The 19,744-nt window shown below is 41.2% G+C and overlaps 1 protein-coding gene across 4 annotated transcripts in view; it reads right to left on the reverse strand.

The window, feature by feature from the left end:
- Positions 1-19,744, reverse strand: part of SEC16A (SEC16 homolog A, endoplasmic reticulum export factor) — a 30,301-nt gene that overhangs the window by 1,757 nt on the left and 8,800 nt on the right. Inside the window, exons 3-31 of one of the 4 annotated variants that reach the window (XM_054084145.1) lie at positions 19,033-19,178; positions 16,157-16,242; positions 15,842-15,977; positions 14,873-15,071; positions 13,560-13,737; positions 12,716-12,858; positions 12,561-12,622; positions 12,175-12,313; positions 11,674-11,916; positions 11,252-11,349; positions 10,483-10,564; positions 10,178-10,295; positions 9,848-9,959; positions 9,477-9,582; positions 8,865-9,005; positions 8,636-8,749; positions 7,794-7,998; positions 7,360-7,608; positions 6,599-6,687; positions 5,754-5,801; positions 5,414-5,572; positions 5,098-5,175; positions 4,825-4,881; positions 4,047-4,161; positions 3,572-3,709; positions 2,798-2,895; positions 2,372-2,446; positions 1,701-1,760; positions 728-802 (exon numbers count right to left, since the gene is read on the reverse strand). In XM_054084145.1, coding sequence (XP_053940120.1) covers positions 728-802; positions 1,701-1,760; positions 2,372-2,446; positions 2,798-2,895; positions 3,572-3,709; positions 4,047-4,161; positions 4,825-4,881; positions 5,098-5,175; positions 5,414-5,572; positions 5,754-5,801; positions 6,599-6,687; positions 7,360-7,608; positions 7,794-7,998; positions 8,636-8,749; positions 8,865-9,005; positions 9,477-9,582; positions 9,848-9,959; positions 10,178-10,295; positions 10,483-10,564; positions 11,252-11,349; positions 11,674-11,916; positions 12,175-12,313; positions 12,561-12,622; positions 12,716-12,858; positions 13,560-13,737; positions 14,873-15,071; positions 15,842-15,977; positions 16,157-16,242; positions 19,033-19,178 — 3,549 coding nt within the window. The remainder of the gene's footprint in view (positions 1-727; positions 803-1,700; positions 1,761-2,371; positions 2,447-2,797; positions 2,896-3,571; positions 3,710-4,046; positions 4,162-4,824; positions 4,882-5,097; positions 5,176-5,413; positions 5,573-5,753; positions 5,802-6,598; positions 6,688-7,359; positions 7,609-7,793; positions 7,999-8,635; positions 8,750-8,864; positions 9,006-9,476; positions 9,583-9,847; positions 9,960-10,177; positions 10,296-10,482; positions 10,565-11,251; positions 11,350-11,673; positions 11,917-12,174; positions 12,314-12,560; positions 12,623-12,715; positions 12,859-13,559; positions 13,738-14,872; positions 15,072-15,841; positions 15,978-16,156; positions 16,243-19,032; positions 19,179-19,744) is intronic. The other 3 variants (XM_054084149.1, XM_054084147.1, XM_054084146.1) reach the window with 3 other exon arrangements.

Genomic DNA, 19,744 nt, shown 5'->3' on the forward strand with positions numbered 1-19,744 from the left:
TCAGTCTAGGTGCACATTTAACATTCTACACACAACGGTCCGGATAAATCTCATAATACAAAATCAAAATGCACCCAAAATTAAGCCTCTGCTTGCCGGGTGATGTTGACTATCAAAACTAAACCAACTTCAGAGGCACCAGATTTTGACAGCAGTGCACATTTAAACAGTCTTCATCTCTGCGGCTCTAAGAAGGCCAGAGAAGCTCACCCTGCCGTGGCAAGAGCCTTGTTCCATGTACAACAAGCCACACCATAATGCACGCAGCCAGTGACAGTGAGATTATCTCTTTTGTCACACAACCTTTTAACCCTTCATACTTGGTTTGAGAACAGATGGAAGCCTGCAGTGCAGCAGCTGCTCCTTCCATTACTTTATCTTGCAAAACTTCCAAATGCTACAAAGGCAGGGAAAGCCCAGAGGGAACCGAGGTGACAGGCTGGACTATCCCACCACAAGGATGAGCTGGGGTGGGGAGTGGGGCAAGGAACTCAAAGCCTATGTTCAAAAGGCACCTGGGAGAAGGAAAATGGGGGATTTGTAGTGATATTTAAGGCCACACCAAGTTACTTATTAATGGGAGGAGTGGACTGTGGTCACGTAAAACAAGGTCCAGTGTGATCATGATTGACTCCAGCAACTTTGCACTACTTGGTCTAACAGGGCTAACAAGTCTGAATGAAGCTATTGAACAAAGCCAGGAAGTAAAGGTGAGGTTTCTACTCACCTGTGCAAACTGAGAAGGATTGTAGAATGGAACTGTTCCTGCTGAAGGTCCCCCCAAGGACGATGCAGCGGCAGGCTGGAAAGCAGATAATACTGATGTTAAAGAATGGCAGACCTTCACTGCCTCTCAAACATGGTTTGCGCTTGGTCATACAGAGAAAATATTCACAGTAAAATGCCAATAATACGGACAGTGCAGCATCATGTAACAACTGCAAAGAGTGCCAGCGCAGGTTGCATCCGTACCTTTAATATTACTTGCTTGATGTAGGAATTGGCAAAAACAATGTCACATGCAGAAACTGTAAATAGCTTTGAAACTCCAAAGCATGCAAAACCAACACAAGACACCGGTGCGACTTCACTGAATTAGTACTTCCTGCTTTTGTTAGTAGACCTTAGGACTCGCCCCAAAATAAACATTCTAAATCAAGTTTTGCTTTACAAAGAGATATAAGACAGAGTTTATGTCACACCTTTATGGTGACCCCACAGCACTGGAACTCAGAGCAGAGATGAAGCATTCCTTTAATTCCTACAGGGGCTTTTGCAGATGGAGGAGGCAATGGTATTATCACCGATTTGAGACCGGCAGCAGCAGAATGACAAAGTTTTGGGTCTTTTTAGGAGTATTTTTGGGGTTTGTTTATTGTTTGCTTGTTTAAAATCAACTGACTTCTTTGGGTCCCAGGAAAGAGGTGATCAGAATTATTATGTGAATCTCTTAGGAACACAAACATAAACAAAAAGCATGCCTGGATCACATGCATTCTTGTAAATACAAAAAGCTCTGAAGACCCTGTTTGAGTGTTAAAAGGAACACTACATCATTAGTCACTTTTAACGTTATGTCTGTGAAATGAGAAGAGGGAAAAATGAATAAAAGAAGCATTAGTAAGTATTGAAGCGAATGCAAAATAAAGGGGGGGGAAGTAAATAAGTTAACATAAATGAGAATGGCCAGCCACATGTACCTGATTAAAATGCTGGCTTACTTCACGTGATAATGAACTCATTGAACTAGAGCGCGAAAGCTACAAAACAGCAAGAACACACAAATACAAAAAACACAAATAAAAAAAGTCGTCATGCATGTCACTGCCCCAAGCTTTCAGTTGTTTTATTTCATTTGACAAGTCTCACTGCCAAGGGTTAAACCAACTTCAAGTTAAAAAAAATGTAAAGCCAGAAGTTAGTTTAAATCAAAAGGACATCTTAGAGCACAAAATTATGTAGCTATAGAACACATTTAGTAGGAACAAAGGTAATGTTACTCTGCCTGGCACATAGCAACCTGTCCTCCTCTTTGTGTCTTGCACTTATTAGTGAAATTATATGCATGCATGGAGGCAAGAAGAGATTCTCAAACTGCTCTTTACTCTGAAAAAGACTTGTAAAAATGTACTTCTACAGAAAAAGGAAATTACCCCACAGGACGTGGGACATGGAGGCTGAACTTTTCATATGGGCTTAGAGGTCTTTCCTGTACAATCGTGGAGGCAGTCATACGATTCCGCTTTGGCTACTCATCAGCAACAGAATCAGTTACTTCTTGTTTTAGATGGCCCATGTTAAGTCCAGTACAAATCAATGGTTAAAGTACGCTGTAAAAGTCATTAGCTAACTACTTTGACTCAAGCCTTACCTCGCCTGACTGGGAGCCATCAAGGTTAGAAACAGGAAGTCCAGATCCAGGAGGAAGGATTGCAGGGTTCAAGTACTAAAGAAAAACAATGCATTTTTGTTTATCTTTCTTACTATGATACTATACCACATTTCCGCTGTACTGATCCCACTGAAGTAAACCAGCACTGGAATACTTCAAGCCAAGTGAAACATGCACTGTATGGCTCTTCCTATGTTCCTGGTCCCCATGGTCACTTTTCACAGGCTTCCCACTTCCATCTTCACTTGTGTTTTCCTTCTCCAGTTCTTAACTAAAATGTAGGCACTTATCTGTGTATAGCAACGTGCTTTGCACGTGCTGTGGCTATGAAACTACTGTTCAGAATCATATGGCTTTTAAAGCAGAAGTCTGAATTGCATATACAAGACATTCTTTCTGGCTCACCTCTGGTTCAGCTGCAGCAGGATCTGTGTTGGTTTGATTCACAGCTGGTGTATGCTCTGTGGCACCACTCCCTTCCATCGGCTGAGGTTCCTCTGCAACTACAAAGGAAACAGGATTTAGCCAAACACATTTGTTCTACTTCACAGAATGAGAAGCAGGGATATCAGCAGAACTGAACTGCTACAATACCAATTTTCTCCCAGGAAAAAATGTAACTTAAACAGGGCAGCAACAATGTCTGTAGATGGCCCACTCTTGTAACAAGAGAAGCAGAAGCAAGAGATGTATACAGTTCATACGGATAACCTGCGTGCAATAAGTACATAGTGAAAGCAGGGGAAAAAAACACAGTAAGCAAGCGTGCAGGTAAGATCTTCCCCTTGCTTTTCTTGAACAGCAATCCTGGAACTAGAAGCAGCTGTCAGAAGTGAGCATGAGATACTGAGAAACACAAGAATACTACACAGTTCAGTTTTGATATTTGCAGTGCCTGTCCACTCTGCATCAGGAGGGGATGACAAATACACAAAAGAACCAGGCAAAAAATAGCAACCCCCCTTTGTTTGCAGCACAAAGAACCAGGCTTTACTAACCCATCTGTTTTCCTGCAGCTCCCACACCAATTCTACTCTTAAACCAAACTGGAGTTAGCGAGATTGAACATTCTTAGATGTTCATTAAAGGCTACACAACAATGGCAAAAGTGACTTAGATGGCTGTACAAATGTAAATAAGCACACAGACTCCTTACAGTTTCATCCACTCGTGACACACCTGAGTTTGGAACAAACACATTTGCAGGCATTGGCATTGGTGCCAAGGGGGCAAACAGGTCGGATGGTGCAGGGACAGCGCCACTTGACTTGGTTCCACCTGGATTCAGGACATCAACGTAACGGGCTCGGCTCCCGGCTAAAAGACAAAAATCCAGAAATAACAGACATAAGCCTTGCGTTGGTCATCCCCACCTCCGTTTTCAACTGCCTGCTGGTTAAGCCATCTTTTAGGATCAGAAAATGGTGCTCTGGGAATACAAACAATAATCCCCAAGTCATCATACAGCTGTGTCAGCAATCACAGAGCGGAAGCCGGGCACAAGCAAAGCCACCAACAGCCACAGCTCCAAGGTATCACTGACTTGCCAACTGTTCCCAAACAACTACAAAAAAGCCAAGGCTCCTGCCTTCACATTTTATATAAGAGAAAAATCAAAGTCTTCAACACTTCAAGTATTGACGATGTTTGTTACCTGCTCTTCTGGAGAAGATGTTGACAGCAGGGGCACTGGGTGGGCCTGCAGGTCCAGGTGCTGCAGCCTGAGGGGCTTTAGGAAATCCTGTTGGAGGTGGCGGTGGAGGTTTACTCTGCAAGGAGAACAAGAAAATCCAACCACACTGTTGACTGAGAATTCTAAACCATGTATCCACCTGAATTCTCCTTTTCCTTTCCTAATCCACACAGAACTGGGTATACACACATACATCTTGTAGTGAAGACCAGCATTCCTCCTCTTCCATCTGATAATTAATGCCAAGGCATTTCTACAACCTATTTATGCTCACACTAAAGGAAAAATTTACAGTAGTGGTTCTTATTTTCTGTATTGAAACAGATCCTTGGATGACAAAGATGGACATGATGAGTGATTTTCTTTACTTTACAATGCACTACATCTTCAAAACTATACTCTTCCTACATTTTTTTCCCTATGTTCTGTTTGCAGCAAATCAATAAACAATTTCCTAGGTGATGTTAACCTCTACAAAGAGGCACACCAAGCTAAGTTTAAATTCCCTTGTGAATGCAGTTGCCATTACTGCATCCACACCAGTAACTAAAGATACAAATGCTTCCATAAGGATGTAGACGACAGAAAATGCAACCTATTTATTGGTTTCAAAATGTTGCATATTTTAATCCAAATTCAGTAAATGCAACCCTTCAGAGCCAATAACAGATTGATGAAAATTGTGTGCCAGTACAGATTTCAGTTTCTCACTTGGGGAAATGAGCCCTCAGATTTTTACCTCTTCTTCTGGTTCATCCAGATTAACCCAGCGCTGTTTCTGTTCATCCCAAACAATCTACAAGGAAATCACAGTCAAAGATTAAGAGTTCAAACACAGCTGTTAAGCACAAAAAGCAACCCTCAAAGCCCATAATAATTTCATTTAAATGCCAGATCTCGGAAGTTTTTATGCACATTTGTTTACTTGTCAAAACAATATTCATCTGTCATCCAGGAAAACACTTTGACCACATCAAAACGCATAAAGGCTTTTGCAGTTTAGGGGCCTTACTGATTTGTTCTTGTCATCTGGAAGGTGAGCTTCATTCTTCCCTTTTCCCATCAGCCAGCGAAACCAGTTTGCGCCAGTCTACAAATAAATGCATCTGTTCGGTTAATTCTCTCAATACTGGCTTTACAGGCAGATTAAAAGAAACATTCATGCAACGATTCATTTTCTGTTAGGGATTTCAACTCTGAGCTGAGAGTTGCACCTAATAAATTGAAAGGAACAGTCAGGACCTCTTAAATCAGGACTCTGGAGCAGGAGCTCCCATGTACACTAACCCATGTCCTCCAGCAATAGCCACCCTTCTTAGGAAACTTACCTTTCTTGGTGCTGGCTCCTTTTTCGTTTCTTTTTTAGTCTCTTTCGCTACAGGAACAGAGGGAGGAGGAGAGGGCTGTTTTGCTGCAGAGCTGGAGATCTCTCGTCCCACAGAATGAATAGAGGATTCTGAAGTTGTTCGGGATCTTCGCCCATAACCCTGTATTACAAATACACAGGACAGTACAATGTTGTCACTGCTGGAGTGATGGATTATGTTTCATCTTGCTAAATAAATTCATCTTGTGACAAATTAGCAATAGGGAGATAAAAAAAAAGCAGAATAAATAAACAGAAATAAGAACAAAGGTTTAGTGAAAGCAGCAGCCTGCGTGGCATACCATATGTGCTGAAGACTGAGATGCAGATCTGGATCTTCGTCCTGGTGCCTGGTTAGACATAAAGCCAGGACATGCAGAATAAGCAAGCAGCTAAATATCTGATATGACATTCACTTTTTATCAAGAATCCCCACACAATTGAAGCTATTCAAGACGGTCATTTCAGTACGTCTCTCTCTGCTGATGCATGGGAGATGCAGCCAGCTGAAGTCTGGCTAAGTAATTGCGCTGTGATGTAACTGGTCTGCTAAAGAGTTAACCCAGGGCACTGCTGTGCGGGCTAACCAGCCCACAAGAGGAAAGATATAAAAATCTGCACCAGGCAGTGGTTGCTGCCTTTTTCCCCACCTCCAACATCAGGTTGTTCTGTGAATGCTCGTATGGCAACTGAAGCATAAAAAAAATTTCACCATTTCTTTTATAAGTACAGTTAATTTCTAGTTAAAAAGTCTCCTCACCCTATATCACTTGCCAAATGTATCACTATTAAAAAAGTTTATATTAATTCTTTCAAATGACTGTCACTCAGGAGACTAAACTGCCAAGGAGACACCAACTTCAGTGATATTTAAAACAGTGACAATACTATATATTTTTAAAAGGAGGTTGGGATTTTTATAAACGCTCTCCACATTTCCAGTCATGACCAAGCAGGAGTCAATGACTGTGGCCAAATTTTTTCTACTAGTTGTTCATTATTCATTCTGCTGGAGGGAAAGACAGTGGGAAAGGAAAACTAAGCTTCAAGTCTTGCTGAAGAGCAACGCAGAACCCCAATATACTCTGTGTTTACACATATCTGCAATGCAACTGACACTTGCTGAAGACATATATGAAACAGATACCATGCTGGCCATTCTGCCATAGAAATCCTCCTCTCTCTGGTCAGGAAAAGAGTTTTGTGAAGGAGACTCTGGGGCAATTCTCTGCATTCCTTAAAAAAAGAAATAGATTACATCAGCGGGGGAACATCAACACCCACTCTCTGCCAAAAAAAGAGTCCCTAAACTCCGCAACACCACTTTCAAGGCAAAAGTTTTCACTAGTTATGAGTCCCGTGCTAGAAAGAACCTGGTCTTTTAAAGAACGTGAACCCCAGTTGCTGTGATTTTGATTTTTCCTCCTGCGTGGGTATTCTGTTTGTTCTAAACACAGGTCAGAGTAGGCTGACGGATGGAGGCAGTCAGTATGTGGCAGTCTAAGGAACTTCATGTCTCTAACGGCTCTGCCAAACCTGTCTATGCTTGCCTTCACGTATCAGCTTCTGCTGTCACAGAACTAAAACTTACGAAGGTCCTAGAGGCTGATGTCCAGAGGCAGAAATCCCTGAGGCTCCAGTCACAGACCTTGCACATAGAATTGCCAATCCCAGTTGGGTTCTAAACCATAATCTGCTGAGTCTGACATCTCTTTTAAACTAAGCCAGATAAGCAGGATGAACACCATACCCCTCCACAAGTGTCTCTGTACCATTACATGGTGTTTTTAAACTTCACTACCCAGGAGTAGACTTAATATTATATAAATATTGACATATTTTTCATTATTCCCCAAAATACTTCATTTCCCTTGTAAGAAAGAAAAGCTGTTTACTAAGATCCCAGACCTGTTTCCAGGTTTGTCTGCTCTTCTGACCGTGGTTCAGTTTCTTGCGGTGGCCCTCCTGGTGATAGTGCCGACCCTAAATACATCGGTGTTGGTTCAGTTCCATATGGATTTGAAAATCCTGGAGGTGCAAAGCCAGGTCCTGGACCAACAGGCTGAGAAGCCACTGAATAGAAAGGAACACTTCGGACAGCTTCCTGGTCACCAGGAGGAATCATGGCAGCTGATCCATCAAGGGCAGCCTGAGGTACTGCAGCACAAAAAATAGTTAAGAGTTATAACTAAACAGAAATTCCATTGTGTGAACCTTTTATCCTATAAATAAATTGCAGAAGTAAAATCTCATTGTTTCTACCACTCTCAAATGGTCTCTTATCGCAGAAACCCGAAACATTAATTTTCTCTCTATTGCGAAGAAGGATATGAAGCACTAACCTGAAGGCATCAGCTGCACAGTTTGCATCTGTTGAGCCACATTGGGTAACAAGGATGCTAACAAGGGATTTTCAGCACCTGGACCCATGTCACGGCCAACCCCTGCTCCATCACATTGACTACCATGGTCTAATTCAGAGCTTGGTGTGCTACACGCGTAGGGTGGGGGTGTGGATCTGTCTGTGTTATAAGCTATTGCACCCTCCTGCACAAAAAACAAAGATCTTATTAGTTGCACCAGGCATTAAGTTCATAAGCAAGGGATCACAGAACAGAGGAAATCTTAGGCGTGAACATAGCACATAGCTTTCTTTACGGTTTAGTCAAAAAACAAGCTGTTGGCCATTTGCCAGCCAAGCTCAACCAAACCATTTAAAGGGATTTTGTTGTTCGTGTTTTCTTTTCCTTTTTTTTAAAATGGAAGCTTAGTTAATTAGTTGAAGGTTCCATTTTTTCACAGATTTCTATAAATAAATGGCAATTATTTCTACTCTGTTATGATGCAGAACTACACTAATTCACACACAACTCTTCCTCTGGCAAGCAGATCCTCTGCTTACAGCAGAAATTACTGCAACCTAATGAGCCTCGTGTTAGGTTGCTAAAAAAAGCCTGTCTCGTATCATGTACACAACCCTTGATTATTCTGTACTGAACCTTAGGGCTCTGAAGTGTGGTTAATCCACTTGGTTTCAATCATAACACACTTGACAACACAAATATATCATAAGGCCACTTCATATGTTTCTATAATTTGCAGTATAAAAAAAAAACCTGTTAAAAATTTGATTTACACTGATCCATAAATGAGAATACTTGATGTCGAAAAGTATATTCTGTACCTTGATCTGTCCGTCCACATGTCGAAGCCTTACTAACCATGAAGGTTCAATAAAAGATTCCTGGTCTGGTTTCTCTTTTATTTGCGGGTCAAACAGCCGTAGTTGTGATGACATCTAGAGAAAGGAATCATTGTAAAGTTTAAGTTAACCAGCCAACAAAAGGCAACTTAAGCCACAGCTTAACACCTCCAATATGAAGCGACAGATAATTAATTCTTCCTTAAGTTACCTGGATTAGCTGGCCAATAAGGACAGGAGAATAGTAATGTGGATCTTTAAGGACAGTTCTGGAAATGACTTCACAGTAGTGGAAAGCCTGAGCAGCAAGTCCCATTTCAGCCAGTCGGCATGCATAGATGAATTTGAAAACCTGTGGGATGCAAGCAGGTGATAGGAACAAAGTGAGCAGAACATTTTAGAAGTATCAAATGAGAGGCAGTCTGTCACTTCAGTTGAAAGCTTAGATATCGCATTATCACATCTCTATTAGGCACAGGAAAAGAGGAAAAAAGTATTCAATTGTCCTCTTCCACCCAATGTATCCAATGGAAGTTATCCATATGTCTGCAGCTACTGCCAACGCATTCTGCTGGGTTTTTATTTTGGAACATGGTTTGGATAACAAATTTAAAATTCCAAAGCTCATAATGCACAGATGAAAAATGCAAAAAGGAGATTTAAGTGAAAACAGGAAAAAAGCCTCCTTGCACTACGTTATGCACATATATTTCATGCTACAAAGGGTAAAATATTTGGTGGGCTGAATACAGCACATGAGAGATTAAAACCTCACAAAAAACCCTGCCAAAATAAAATAAATAAAAATTAAACAGCTCTTCACCTGGAAATTGGGCAAGCAGCCAGGCTGAGTTCCTAGAGACTGTGCATATTCATAGGCTTCTGTTCTTTGAATAGCTTCATTGGTGGCAAACTTTAAAAATGGCAAGCTATTCGGGAATGGGAGAGGAAAAATATTATTTAACACCGAGGTTATATATACTGACAACAAATAGAGACAAACAGAAATAAAGTCAGAAACACAGCTCTATTAGAGACACAGTATCAATAACTTCTACTCCTCAAGCAGGACAAGGCACCAAATTGTTATCTCAAAACCAGCTGTGGCTGGTGATAAAGACAAGCGCAGCTCAGTCTCTCAAGCCATTAAGCATCTAAAAAGTCATGTTTTTTTTAAACAAAAGAAAGCCAAACCTATGATTTGATCCAATTAGGACAAGCTTTGTTGTCTTCCTTGTGTAAACTCCAAAACCAACTTGGGCCATAAGGTAACAAAAGTGAGCAGCATCCAGCAGGCCTTTAGAAGCTGTAGAGAAATAAGTGACAGAACTCAGGATATAATTCAGTGTCCCATGTTGTTCTGGCTTTGTATTCAAATACTTCCACAACAGAGACACCCCTATATAAACCTGTTCCACTTCACATTTTACACCGCAATTATTGTTTTCAAAAAATAAATAAATAAATCAAGCTTTCAGAAAGCTTTTCCTTCAGTCATCGCCCTGTTCATTCCCCAAGAGTTACCAAGAGTGTCTCCCATGGTAGCAATGGTCCTGGATTCCAAGTCCACATTATTGGTCAGGTTGGATAACACCATTGCTAGATGAGGCCTCCAGTCTCCCCATTTTTCATCTCCACAGCACTAAAATTAGAAGAATTAGTCAAATCAGCACCTGGAGATCTGCATGGGTAAATTTTTCAACCTAAAAGTGGCTAAAACAACTTAATTGTCAATTCTAGGAAAAGCACAAGGAAGGATTTGTTGTTGTGAACTACAGCACTCACTGCAGCACCTCTCCAGGCTCAACTGATTCCCATGTGAATCTTACCGTGGATGCAGCTGGCATCCTTCCAGACATGAGCTGGTAAACAGTCTGCAGAGGGTCATTAATTGGGAGACTGTTGGCAAACCTACAGAGACATCACACAGAAAAACAAAACACAAACATGGGGTAAGCAGTTAAAATGCACTTGAACACTCAGCAGCAGTTAAACTAGCTTGGTTTAAGAGAAGGAAGTGCTGTTTGAAAATACTACACTGAACAAGCAACTGCCCAGTGGGTAAGGTTCAAAAGCAAAACATGACGAGTTAAATAGATCTGCCATCCTGACATAGGTCAATCCACACTAGAAGCCTCAGGATTCTCCCCATGTCACCCAACGAGACTTAGAACATAATTTCACCAGCTCAGGAAGATGAAAGATTTTGTCTACAGACAAACACTTCTGCTTCTTTCAGGTGAGATGAATGAAGGGTATTGACAGTCACTGGGCTTCAACACAGCTGACCATTGGATTTTTGCAGTTTTTTCAAAGCCTGATTAACAGCCCCTGCCAAGCAAGCCCACAGATGACATCATTCAAACACCCCTTTAATGGAATGAGTGGCAAAGGACAACTTCTCAGGTTTATTTTGGGGCCTTCTGCCATAAAAGTAACAGGTCCCAACTGAGCATAGAGGTAAAAGTGAAGTATAATTCTTTCATGAGCTACTAATGATAACTCCTCATTTTGACATTAAGATTCCTGAGCATCAAGCCTCTACCTCACCAGCAGACCAGGCAGTCATACTGTTCTAACTGACAAGCGAGATAGTACCTGGTCATAACTCTTGCATGTGTTCTGCTGTCCATTTTGCTGGCAAGTAGCAGAGCGTGACCCCATAAACCATGCTTCATGGCAGACTCCAAAGCATCCTAAGGAATACAGAAATTAGTTTCCTGGGAACAGCTGAACATAATACTCAGATAGACAATGTCTGTCTTGCAGTACTACTTTGTGACTGATGAAAAAACAATTGTTTAGACCAAATGTTAACACATGAATATAGTTCTATTTTATATTATAAGCTGTAGGGCATAACATTTTTCCATATCAGCGTAGAGCAGTGCCATGAAATATTACATGTTCTACAAGTTGCAAAAACAATTTTAGCTGATGCCTAGAACTTTAAGATCTTTGAAAACAAGTAAACAAAACCAGACACGTGCAGTGTTCAGAACAACAGTATCAGCATTCACCTTTTTGCGGCCATAAAGCAGCAACTCTCTGAATCTCTCTGTCTCCTTTTCAAGGCTGTCAATTGTGGTGATAAGACCATCAGTGAGAAATGAGAGCTGGGCTTCACCAGATTCCTCTTCCACTTGTTCCACAGCCTCATTAGTGAAATCAATCAAATTTGCCTCATTAGGGGACTTCCCAGGAAGCCACACTGTTTTGTGATCTCGGAGGAGAAGCTCAGCCAGGTCTGTTCCCACAACAGTCTGTACATGGACAGAAAAATAAAAGTTAAAAAAACATTATTTCAACTCTGCCTTCATTTTATTTGTTACTTCAACAACAACGTGCAAATATCAGCACCTCTGAGCACCTGGGGACAAGTGGCCAGTTTACCCATTCCACCAATATCTGTGAACCATTCCAAGATAAACCACTATACGCACACTACTGGCTTTTACATAAATAGCATTCTGTGCATAAAAGATTTCAGGATAGATAAAAATCTAAGCAGTGAGACATACCCCATTCTGCCTGCACAAGAGTACAATAAAGTCCCAGAGCAGACTTGCAGATTCTTTGTCAATTAAATTTTCATTCTTAAAGCACTGTGTAGCTTTATTTTGTGCAAAATTAATGACATCCACTTTATGGGTGTCATCCCTGGAAAAAAAAGAAAAAGAAGAAAAAAGTATTCAATGAGATCAACGTCAACATTCAGATCATTATTATCATTAGCATGACGAACAGATTTGAAGCTCATGTAGTATTTAAGCAGGTGAAAAGCCACAAATACTTTAAAGTCAGTTAAGTCAGTTTAAATCCTGCAATTTGCAGACAACTAAAACTTCAATAAAGAAATGAATTTCACATGCATGGAAGTGATTTCTGAAATCTTTTAAGAACATACTTATCGAGAGGACCAGGAAACGCTCTCATCTCTTCTTGCTCTGGTGAATGTTGTAACATAGCCTAAAACACAAATATAAACAATGAGAAATTCTTGTAATTATGAATTTCCACCTATGAATATTCCACCCCTTCCCTTTTATTTTTAAGCTTTACCTCCATGCTGTGTATTTCGACCAGAGCTGGCTGTCCCTCTGAAGGCAGGTTTGGCAGCACTTTTATTAAGAAGCCCCCAGGACCAAACCTAGCACAGATATGAGGCACTGAAAACTTCTCAGGCGTTGAAGGCCTTAAAGGTGCTGGAATGGGAAGAAAAGACAAAGTAAAACCAAGTAACCTTGTCTTGCATCTAAGTAAAACTTGGTGATGTATTCATCTAATCCGATAATCCTGCACTAATAGTGGAAAAAAACCCTGCCATTCAATTTGGCCAAATTTTAAAAGCAATAACTAATCAGCTCCTTTTCGAAGATTTGAAACAAGAACAAAACTAGACTTTAAAAAACAGTCCAATTTTAAAATCCACATATTTTTTCAATGCCAAGGCTTTGTTTGTTTGTAGGAGATGCAATTCTGAAGACCTAATGATATTACTTCCAGCATACTCTGGAAAAGCTTTTCCAGAGGAACAGTGTTCTGATCCACACTGAAAGAGTAAAAAAAAATTATGAAAATTCTGAAATTTAAGTTAAATTTTAATCGTTCCCCATGAAGCACAAGCGATGTAGTTAAAAATCTAGCTAAAAAGGCATTTACAAACAGATATACTTAACGGCATCTCTGATATAGTCAAGTTTCAGCCAGCACTAAAAAATGCAAGGAGCACTTTGTTCACGCATACTTCCACTGTAAACCAGCATTTCTTCCCTGTTAACAGGCTCTATGAATGCACAAAATACATCACATACGCTACAAAGACTAACAGAAGTGCAAATTACTGCTGGTAGACAGCCTCACAAGCACAGTGCCGTCCCTTCTCCTTCCCCAGTCATGCCAGTACCTTGTTCTACAGCTGCCCATCCAGCTTCAGCCGGGTATCCGTAGTCTGTAAAAGGCTGTTGTCCATCAAAGTTAGCAGCATATCCACCATACGGATAATCTGTGTGGAGTGACACTGCCTGCACAGTGGTTTCATACACATTAGCCGTTAGATCGTGATTACTTCTATATAGCTGGCTCTAAACAGATCACATTAGTAATTGTTAGTGGAGAGCATGAAGTTAGAGAAAGCAGGCGATACTTCCAGCACAACGCAAGACAGTAAGTGACCCCACGCCTTCGATTCTGTATTCTGCTTGTAAACTGGGCTTACTACATCTCTGCACTGGAGACAGCTGCCCTGCCAGACACCTGCAGCAGCAGGCAATGGAAGATAATTCTCTTGGTGTTCTCTCTCAGTGTTTTTACTACCATTTGATCTGTTCACAAAAAAGTATTGTCACCTTTCTCACACAGAATGTCTACATGCTTGTGTGAAGAGTAATGCTATAGAATGAGTTACAAGTTCAAGTGTTACTGCATGAGCAACTGCGGATCAGAACCAACTTCACCTCTGCTGGAACACTGCGACAGAAAATCTTAATTAATCAAACCTGATGAATGCCAAGACGACTTCAGGTGCCTCAATATTAATGCCTAAATGATCTCAAATATACTACTTCCGATATTTCTAAATGAATTGGAGCTTAGACTGGAAAGCCACCCAAACTTCCAAGAAACACGATGAACCAACACAAGAAAGAGACTACAGCTAAAATGACCCATTCCATTTGCAAAGATGGTACCTCAAAACTACCCTAATATTCTGTGACTTTTCCAGTATTTGTACTTATGGCATAAGCAGATGAGTAATCAGTTAGATTCGGTTTTTGCTTTTAAAGTCAAAACAGCATCATACAAACATGGAGTTAGTCTTATAACAGCTCCTAAGTTCAGTAAGAGCATTCATGCTTGTGATGAGAAAAACATCACACTGAAAGCCAGCCACGTCATCAACCACAGCCAACCACAGGAAGGGCAAAGTTCTCGCAAACAGCAAATGGATTTAGCAGAGGAAATTTTTCCTTTCTGTGTGTGTGGCAACTGGCACAGCTGAGTGCTGATTTTGGTTAACGTTCTCTTGACAACTGTGACAAATATTAAGTTCAAAACTATATTACAAAACAGTCTCAACTTATAGAGTCAGTTTTCAAAATACATATTCCCCAAACTAAACCCAGAAATATTTCCGTATTTCTGAAGTTTCACCCACCCCTAACTTAGAGAAAGGCCCAACTCAGCTGAAAGAACACCTCGTGACCATTTGAAACTCACTTGTTGAGAGCGAGAGCTGAAACTACTCTGGTGACTGTGAATGCTGCGGGAGCTACGGAGACTGTGACCAGAATGCTCACTGTGGACACTGCGTCTGTCAAATTCATCACCGTAAGGATCTCTGTGGGGTTCGGATTCATCATCAAAACTTCCAGTAAAACGAGGATCATATCTCCAGTTATCTTCATACCGGTCATGTCTGGAGAACAAAGCAGCATACAAAGCAAAAATAAACAAAGCCACCCACATCATCTGAGGGCTTCACTGTATACCTGTCAAGAAACTGTACCTAACATCAGAAGGGCTAGATTTCCTAGGTTGAGGTGGTTTATTACAGTAAACAAACTGACATTTCTTTAAGATGTTCAACCAGAATATTCAAGACCAATGTCATACTCTATCTGCTCTAAAAAACCCACAGAATATTTACCCAATCAGAAAACAACTCCTACTGCCCTAAATCCTTTCCTTATGAGTAAGTGACATGACCACTCATCTGTTTTTCCTCAATGACCTACATTAAAGCTACAGAAACGACCAGCAACACCTATCTGTGAAATGTGTGCAACACTGTATTTTAACACACTGTTACAGGATGCATCTGTATCCCTAAAGAATACTGAGAGGATTTTATTTACAAAGTTGCCTGATACCCTGAAGTTCTGATGCCTGACACAACTGTCACAATAGTTTACAAATTTTGAAGGCTTTGGGCCAGACCTTCAGCAAACAAAGCAGTATTTCTGTTAGTGCACAAGCAAGGCCTCAGTCTTTGCCTTCACGCTCACTGCCATAACTCGTTTTTCTATTTTTTACTATGGGGAATTCAAGCCCTGAACCACCACCAGACTCTTCACCTTCACTCACTCAAGCATACAGCCCAGTGCTCCGATTACCATCAGCACTCAGGCCCTGTACTACCTGTGATTCAGAAAGAGCACTGAAAGAACACGGATCAAATGGACAAACCTGTTGCCATACGAATACGCGTCTCTCTTCTGGTACGGGTTGTGTTCAGCATCATACCAATACCTCCGATCATAACTTCTGGGATCTCTGTACCTGGGGTCGTACGCTGATGAGTAACGTTCCCAGTGACTTGGATCTTTGGAAAACAAAAAGAATTAGTTTAGGTATTGGAAGCCATCGCCTACAACCTTTTTCTACTCCTTTCTCTTTAATTACATGCTGATTTGGTCCTGAAGCACATAGGAAAACCAAAATAATGTACTTAAGGTACAAAAACACATCTACTCCTTTCTAGGTTAAAGATAAACACCTTACCTCCATAATCATAGGAGTTCGGGTAATAGCCAGGATAATAATCGCTCCATCCACTCTTCGTGTAATAATCTTCAGGATACCCTTGCCTGAAAAAAACCACACAGGTATAGAAAGTTGTTATCCCCTCTCCAATCTCTCCGGAAGTCAGCAGAGGTTATGAAGAACTACGTGCCTCAGCTGATTGCATAGAGTTTCAGATTTAAAATAATGCATTTACAGTAAATCAAGGAATCAAAGACTTTACAACCCAAAATATCATTAAACTGTCATGTACAGTTGAAAGCCAACAGCCCTTACTGTACAATACTGTAGTGATTTCTGTCAGCTGCTTTAGTGATCAGTTCAATTACTTACAGACAATTAATCGCAAAACCTACTATAATTGGCATCCTTTGAACTTTCTCAGCAAAGTCAGTAAATTAACAAGCAATGAAATAATTGTTCCCTCAACTATCATAGTGTTTTGTTATGCATCTTATGGATTATGGTCTGGAGAGGAGGCCATGAAAACAGGGCAGGATATAGACAGGCACTCTTCAAGATAACCCTGAACAAAGGGTTTCAGCCTCCACCATAACCTCCGATGCTTTATTTTCATCCTGCACTCAGTCTGTTTCCCAGTTGCAGCTGTTCAGCAGAAGCAACAATATTTTCAGCGTTAGCACATCCTTAAATTTAATACTTCAGTGAATAAATGAGAGAGCATGGAGATACAATTGTTATACAGCACATCACAACTAATTCCAGGCATCTTTTAGGCTATTACCCTTCTCAATAGGCTCAGACGGGCAGCAGCGTATAAGAAAGGCTTGTTTGTCATTTGAGCAAATAGAGAGAACTGAATAGAAGAAAATACTCATTTAGAGAGCCCATGTCAGAATACTGATTGCCCAATTGAACAGAATAAGCACAAGAACCAGACTAAACCCAACACATCAAAGTAAGAGCCAGTGCATATACACAAGATAATTACAATACTTCTGATGGGAAAAGAAAGATGTGGGTATTACTTGAAAAAATCATGACCCTTTATTATATGCCATTTTGAGGATAACACCCCACAATTTCTGAAATAAACTAGAAGATGAATGTTAGATGAAAAGTGTAGCGTGTCTACATGTGTGTATATACATGTATATATATATACACATATGTATGTATACACATCTGTTTATACCTACACATGCATACACACTCAGAGATACGTATCCATACATGCAAAGGAAGTGAAGATATTTAATGCCAGTGTGGAATAATGAGAACTTTCATGCTCCTCTACAACTGATCATACAACTGATATGCAAACTACAAAGCGGTCAAGCCAGTCAAGCCATGCTGCTCCCTGGGATGCGTGGGCAGTCTGCTACCACAGCATCTACCTCTGCAGAGGAAGAGGTTTGATCTTATCAGATCAGGTTTATCCACCCAATCTTCTCAGTCTCCAGAAATATGTTACTTCCCTCTCCAAACAGAGTCTGCAAAGCTGCATCATTAATACTGGTACGTTAAGGGCAACTTTCAGACACGCTGTCACACTGACTCTGCCACTCGTAGACTCTGCTGCCCTGCGGTACCACAGCCCACATCCAACTGCACTGTCACATCACACACCAGCACTGACAGAGCTACTCCTAACGGGCTTTGATCTGCCCAATCCCACCTACAGGAATTTCAGTCTCTTATATAAGTAGTACATAAGAGAGGTGCACACCAGGATGTGCTGCTGGAAGTTATCATCTCACTGCAGGATCTCACAGTACACTCAGATCCACTTGGAAAGATGATAAAGGTTATCATATGGAACTACAGTCATTGTTTTGCATTCCTCAAGGCCAACATAGAGCTCTAGAATCTTCTGGAGGTAGAAAGCAAAATGTTATGTTTTTACTTTGAAGACTGCTCCATCAGTGAACTACCAACAACAAACAGTACAAAAAGTTTCATCATTTCCAGTCAGATACCTGGGGTTCTCACTGGGAAACCTGTAAACTCACTCACCAGATAATGCAACAGTAACATTCTGTCATTCATTTCAAGTTCACAGAAATCACTTCTGCAATAATCATCAGAAAGCAGTAACCCCTGGAAGACCCGCTGCTTCTGGCTTGAGAAATACGAGTGATTTCACTTCTGCTTATATTTAATATCTGCTAGAAGCATCTGAACACACTGTTTCTCTCAATTTTTTTATTTGATATAGTAAGACAGACCAAGGCTTTTCAGTTTTCCTAATTTGTGTGCTACTTGCATCAAAGCCTGTGGGTGAAACCCACCCACACAGCACCTTTGCTACACGGACCACAGTTTGGGCGTTTTGTGGGAAAGCTTATACACACAGCTGAAGTAATCATCAGACAAATTAACCTGACACAGCATCAGGATACTGTCACTTGATTCACCAACTCTCTCCTCCAAACATCGGAAACACTGTGTGTCAGTGGGTCACGTGCACTGCTATGCAAATCCCAGACCAATGTGCAAAAGTGCCATTTATTAACAGAACCAGGGCCACTGCTCAAGTTCTAGCCAGAAAGTGAACTGGTATGGATTAACAAACCCACAGCCTACACTGCACTTCCACAGAATAGGCAAAAAGAAGCCAACCTCAGCACCAAATCCACCACACTGACCGCCTGCCTGGCAGAAACACCAACAGCCACCCAGAGAAACGAATGAAAGAAGGAAATAAGGCTTTAACAACAGAAAAGACTGCAGAATCCTGTCCTTTTCAGATGTGACATTCAACACTGCCCGTTCCTATGGCAATGAGTTTTTGAACTTCCTCACTGCACCTTGCGCTGAACAACTCCAACAGCATCTTTACACTCATTGCTTTGGGGTATACCAGATCTTTCCTCGATTTGGGAATCGCTTACCTAGAGGAAGGCCTCTCAGAGCAGTGGCTGGCTCTGGAACTAGGACGTTCAGGCTCAGGATACCGATAGCTCCCAGGCTCCATGTAAGCAGCACTGGTGCTATCATAGTGCCTATACCGTGGGTCATATTGTCCGTAGCTATCGTCCTAGGAAAGAGATCAACACATAAAGTTAGAGGCTTCCCACTGCCAAGGAGAAACCTTCAAAAACCAACAAATCACCATACAGACCACAACTGTGATACTTGAAGAGATGTAGATCAATAGACTACACAGCTTTTGATACCTGTAGTAGAAACTTATAGGCAGGTCTATCAATATCCTGAACTTAAGGAAAAAACATTACATCTGGACTAAAGGCAGTTCAACCACTATGCTGCCCTTCTGCTAAACTATTGATAATTCAGGTGGCAGATGGGAATCAAAGTTGAACAGCTGGGCAGCTAAGACAGTCATAGCTGCCAGCGTTTTCCAAAGAAAGGTGAGGCACTAGCCCAGGTTGCCTAGAGAAGTCAAGGCTACCCAACCCCTGGAGGTGTTCCAGGCCAGGTTGGATGGGGCTTTGAGCAATCTGATCCAGTGGGAGGTGTCCCTGCCCATGGCAGAGGAGTTGGATCTGGATGAGCTCTGAGGTCCCTTCCAACCCAAACCATTCCATGATTCTATGATGATTTTCCCTACAATTAAATAGTTAACGTGAATGCTATACTGAA

This window comes from Cuculus canorus, chromosome 19, assembly GCF_017976375.1.
Source record: "Cuculus canorus isolate bCucCan1 chromosome 19, bCucCan1.pri, whole genome shotgun sequence".
Lineage (NCBI taxonomy): Eukaryota > Metazoa > Chordata > Aves > Cuculiformes > Cuculidae > Cuculus > Cuculus canorus.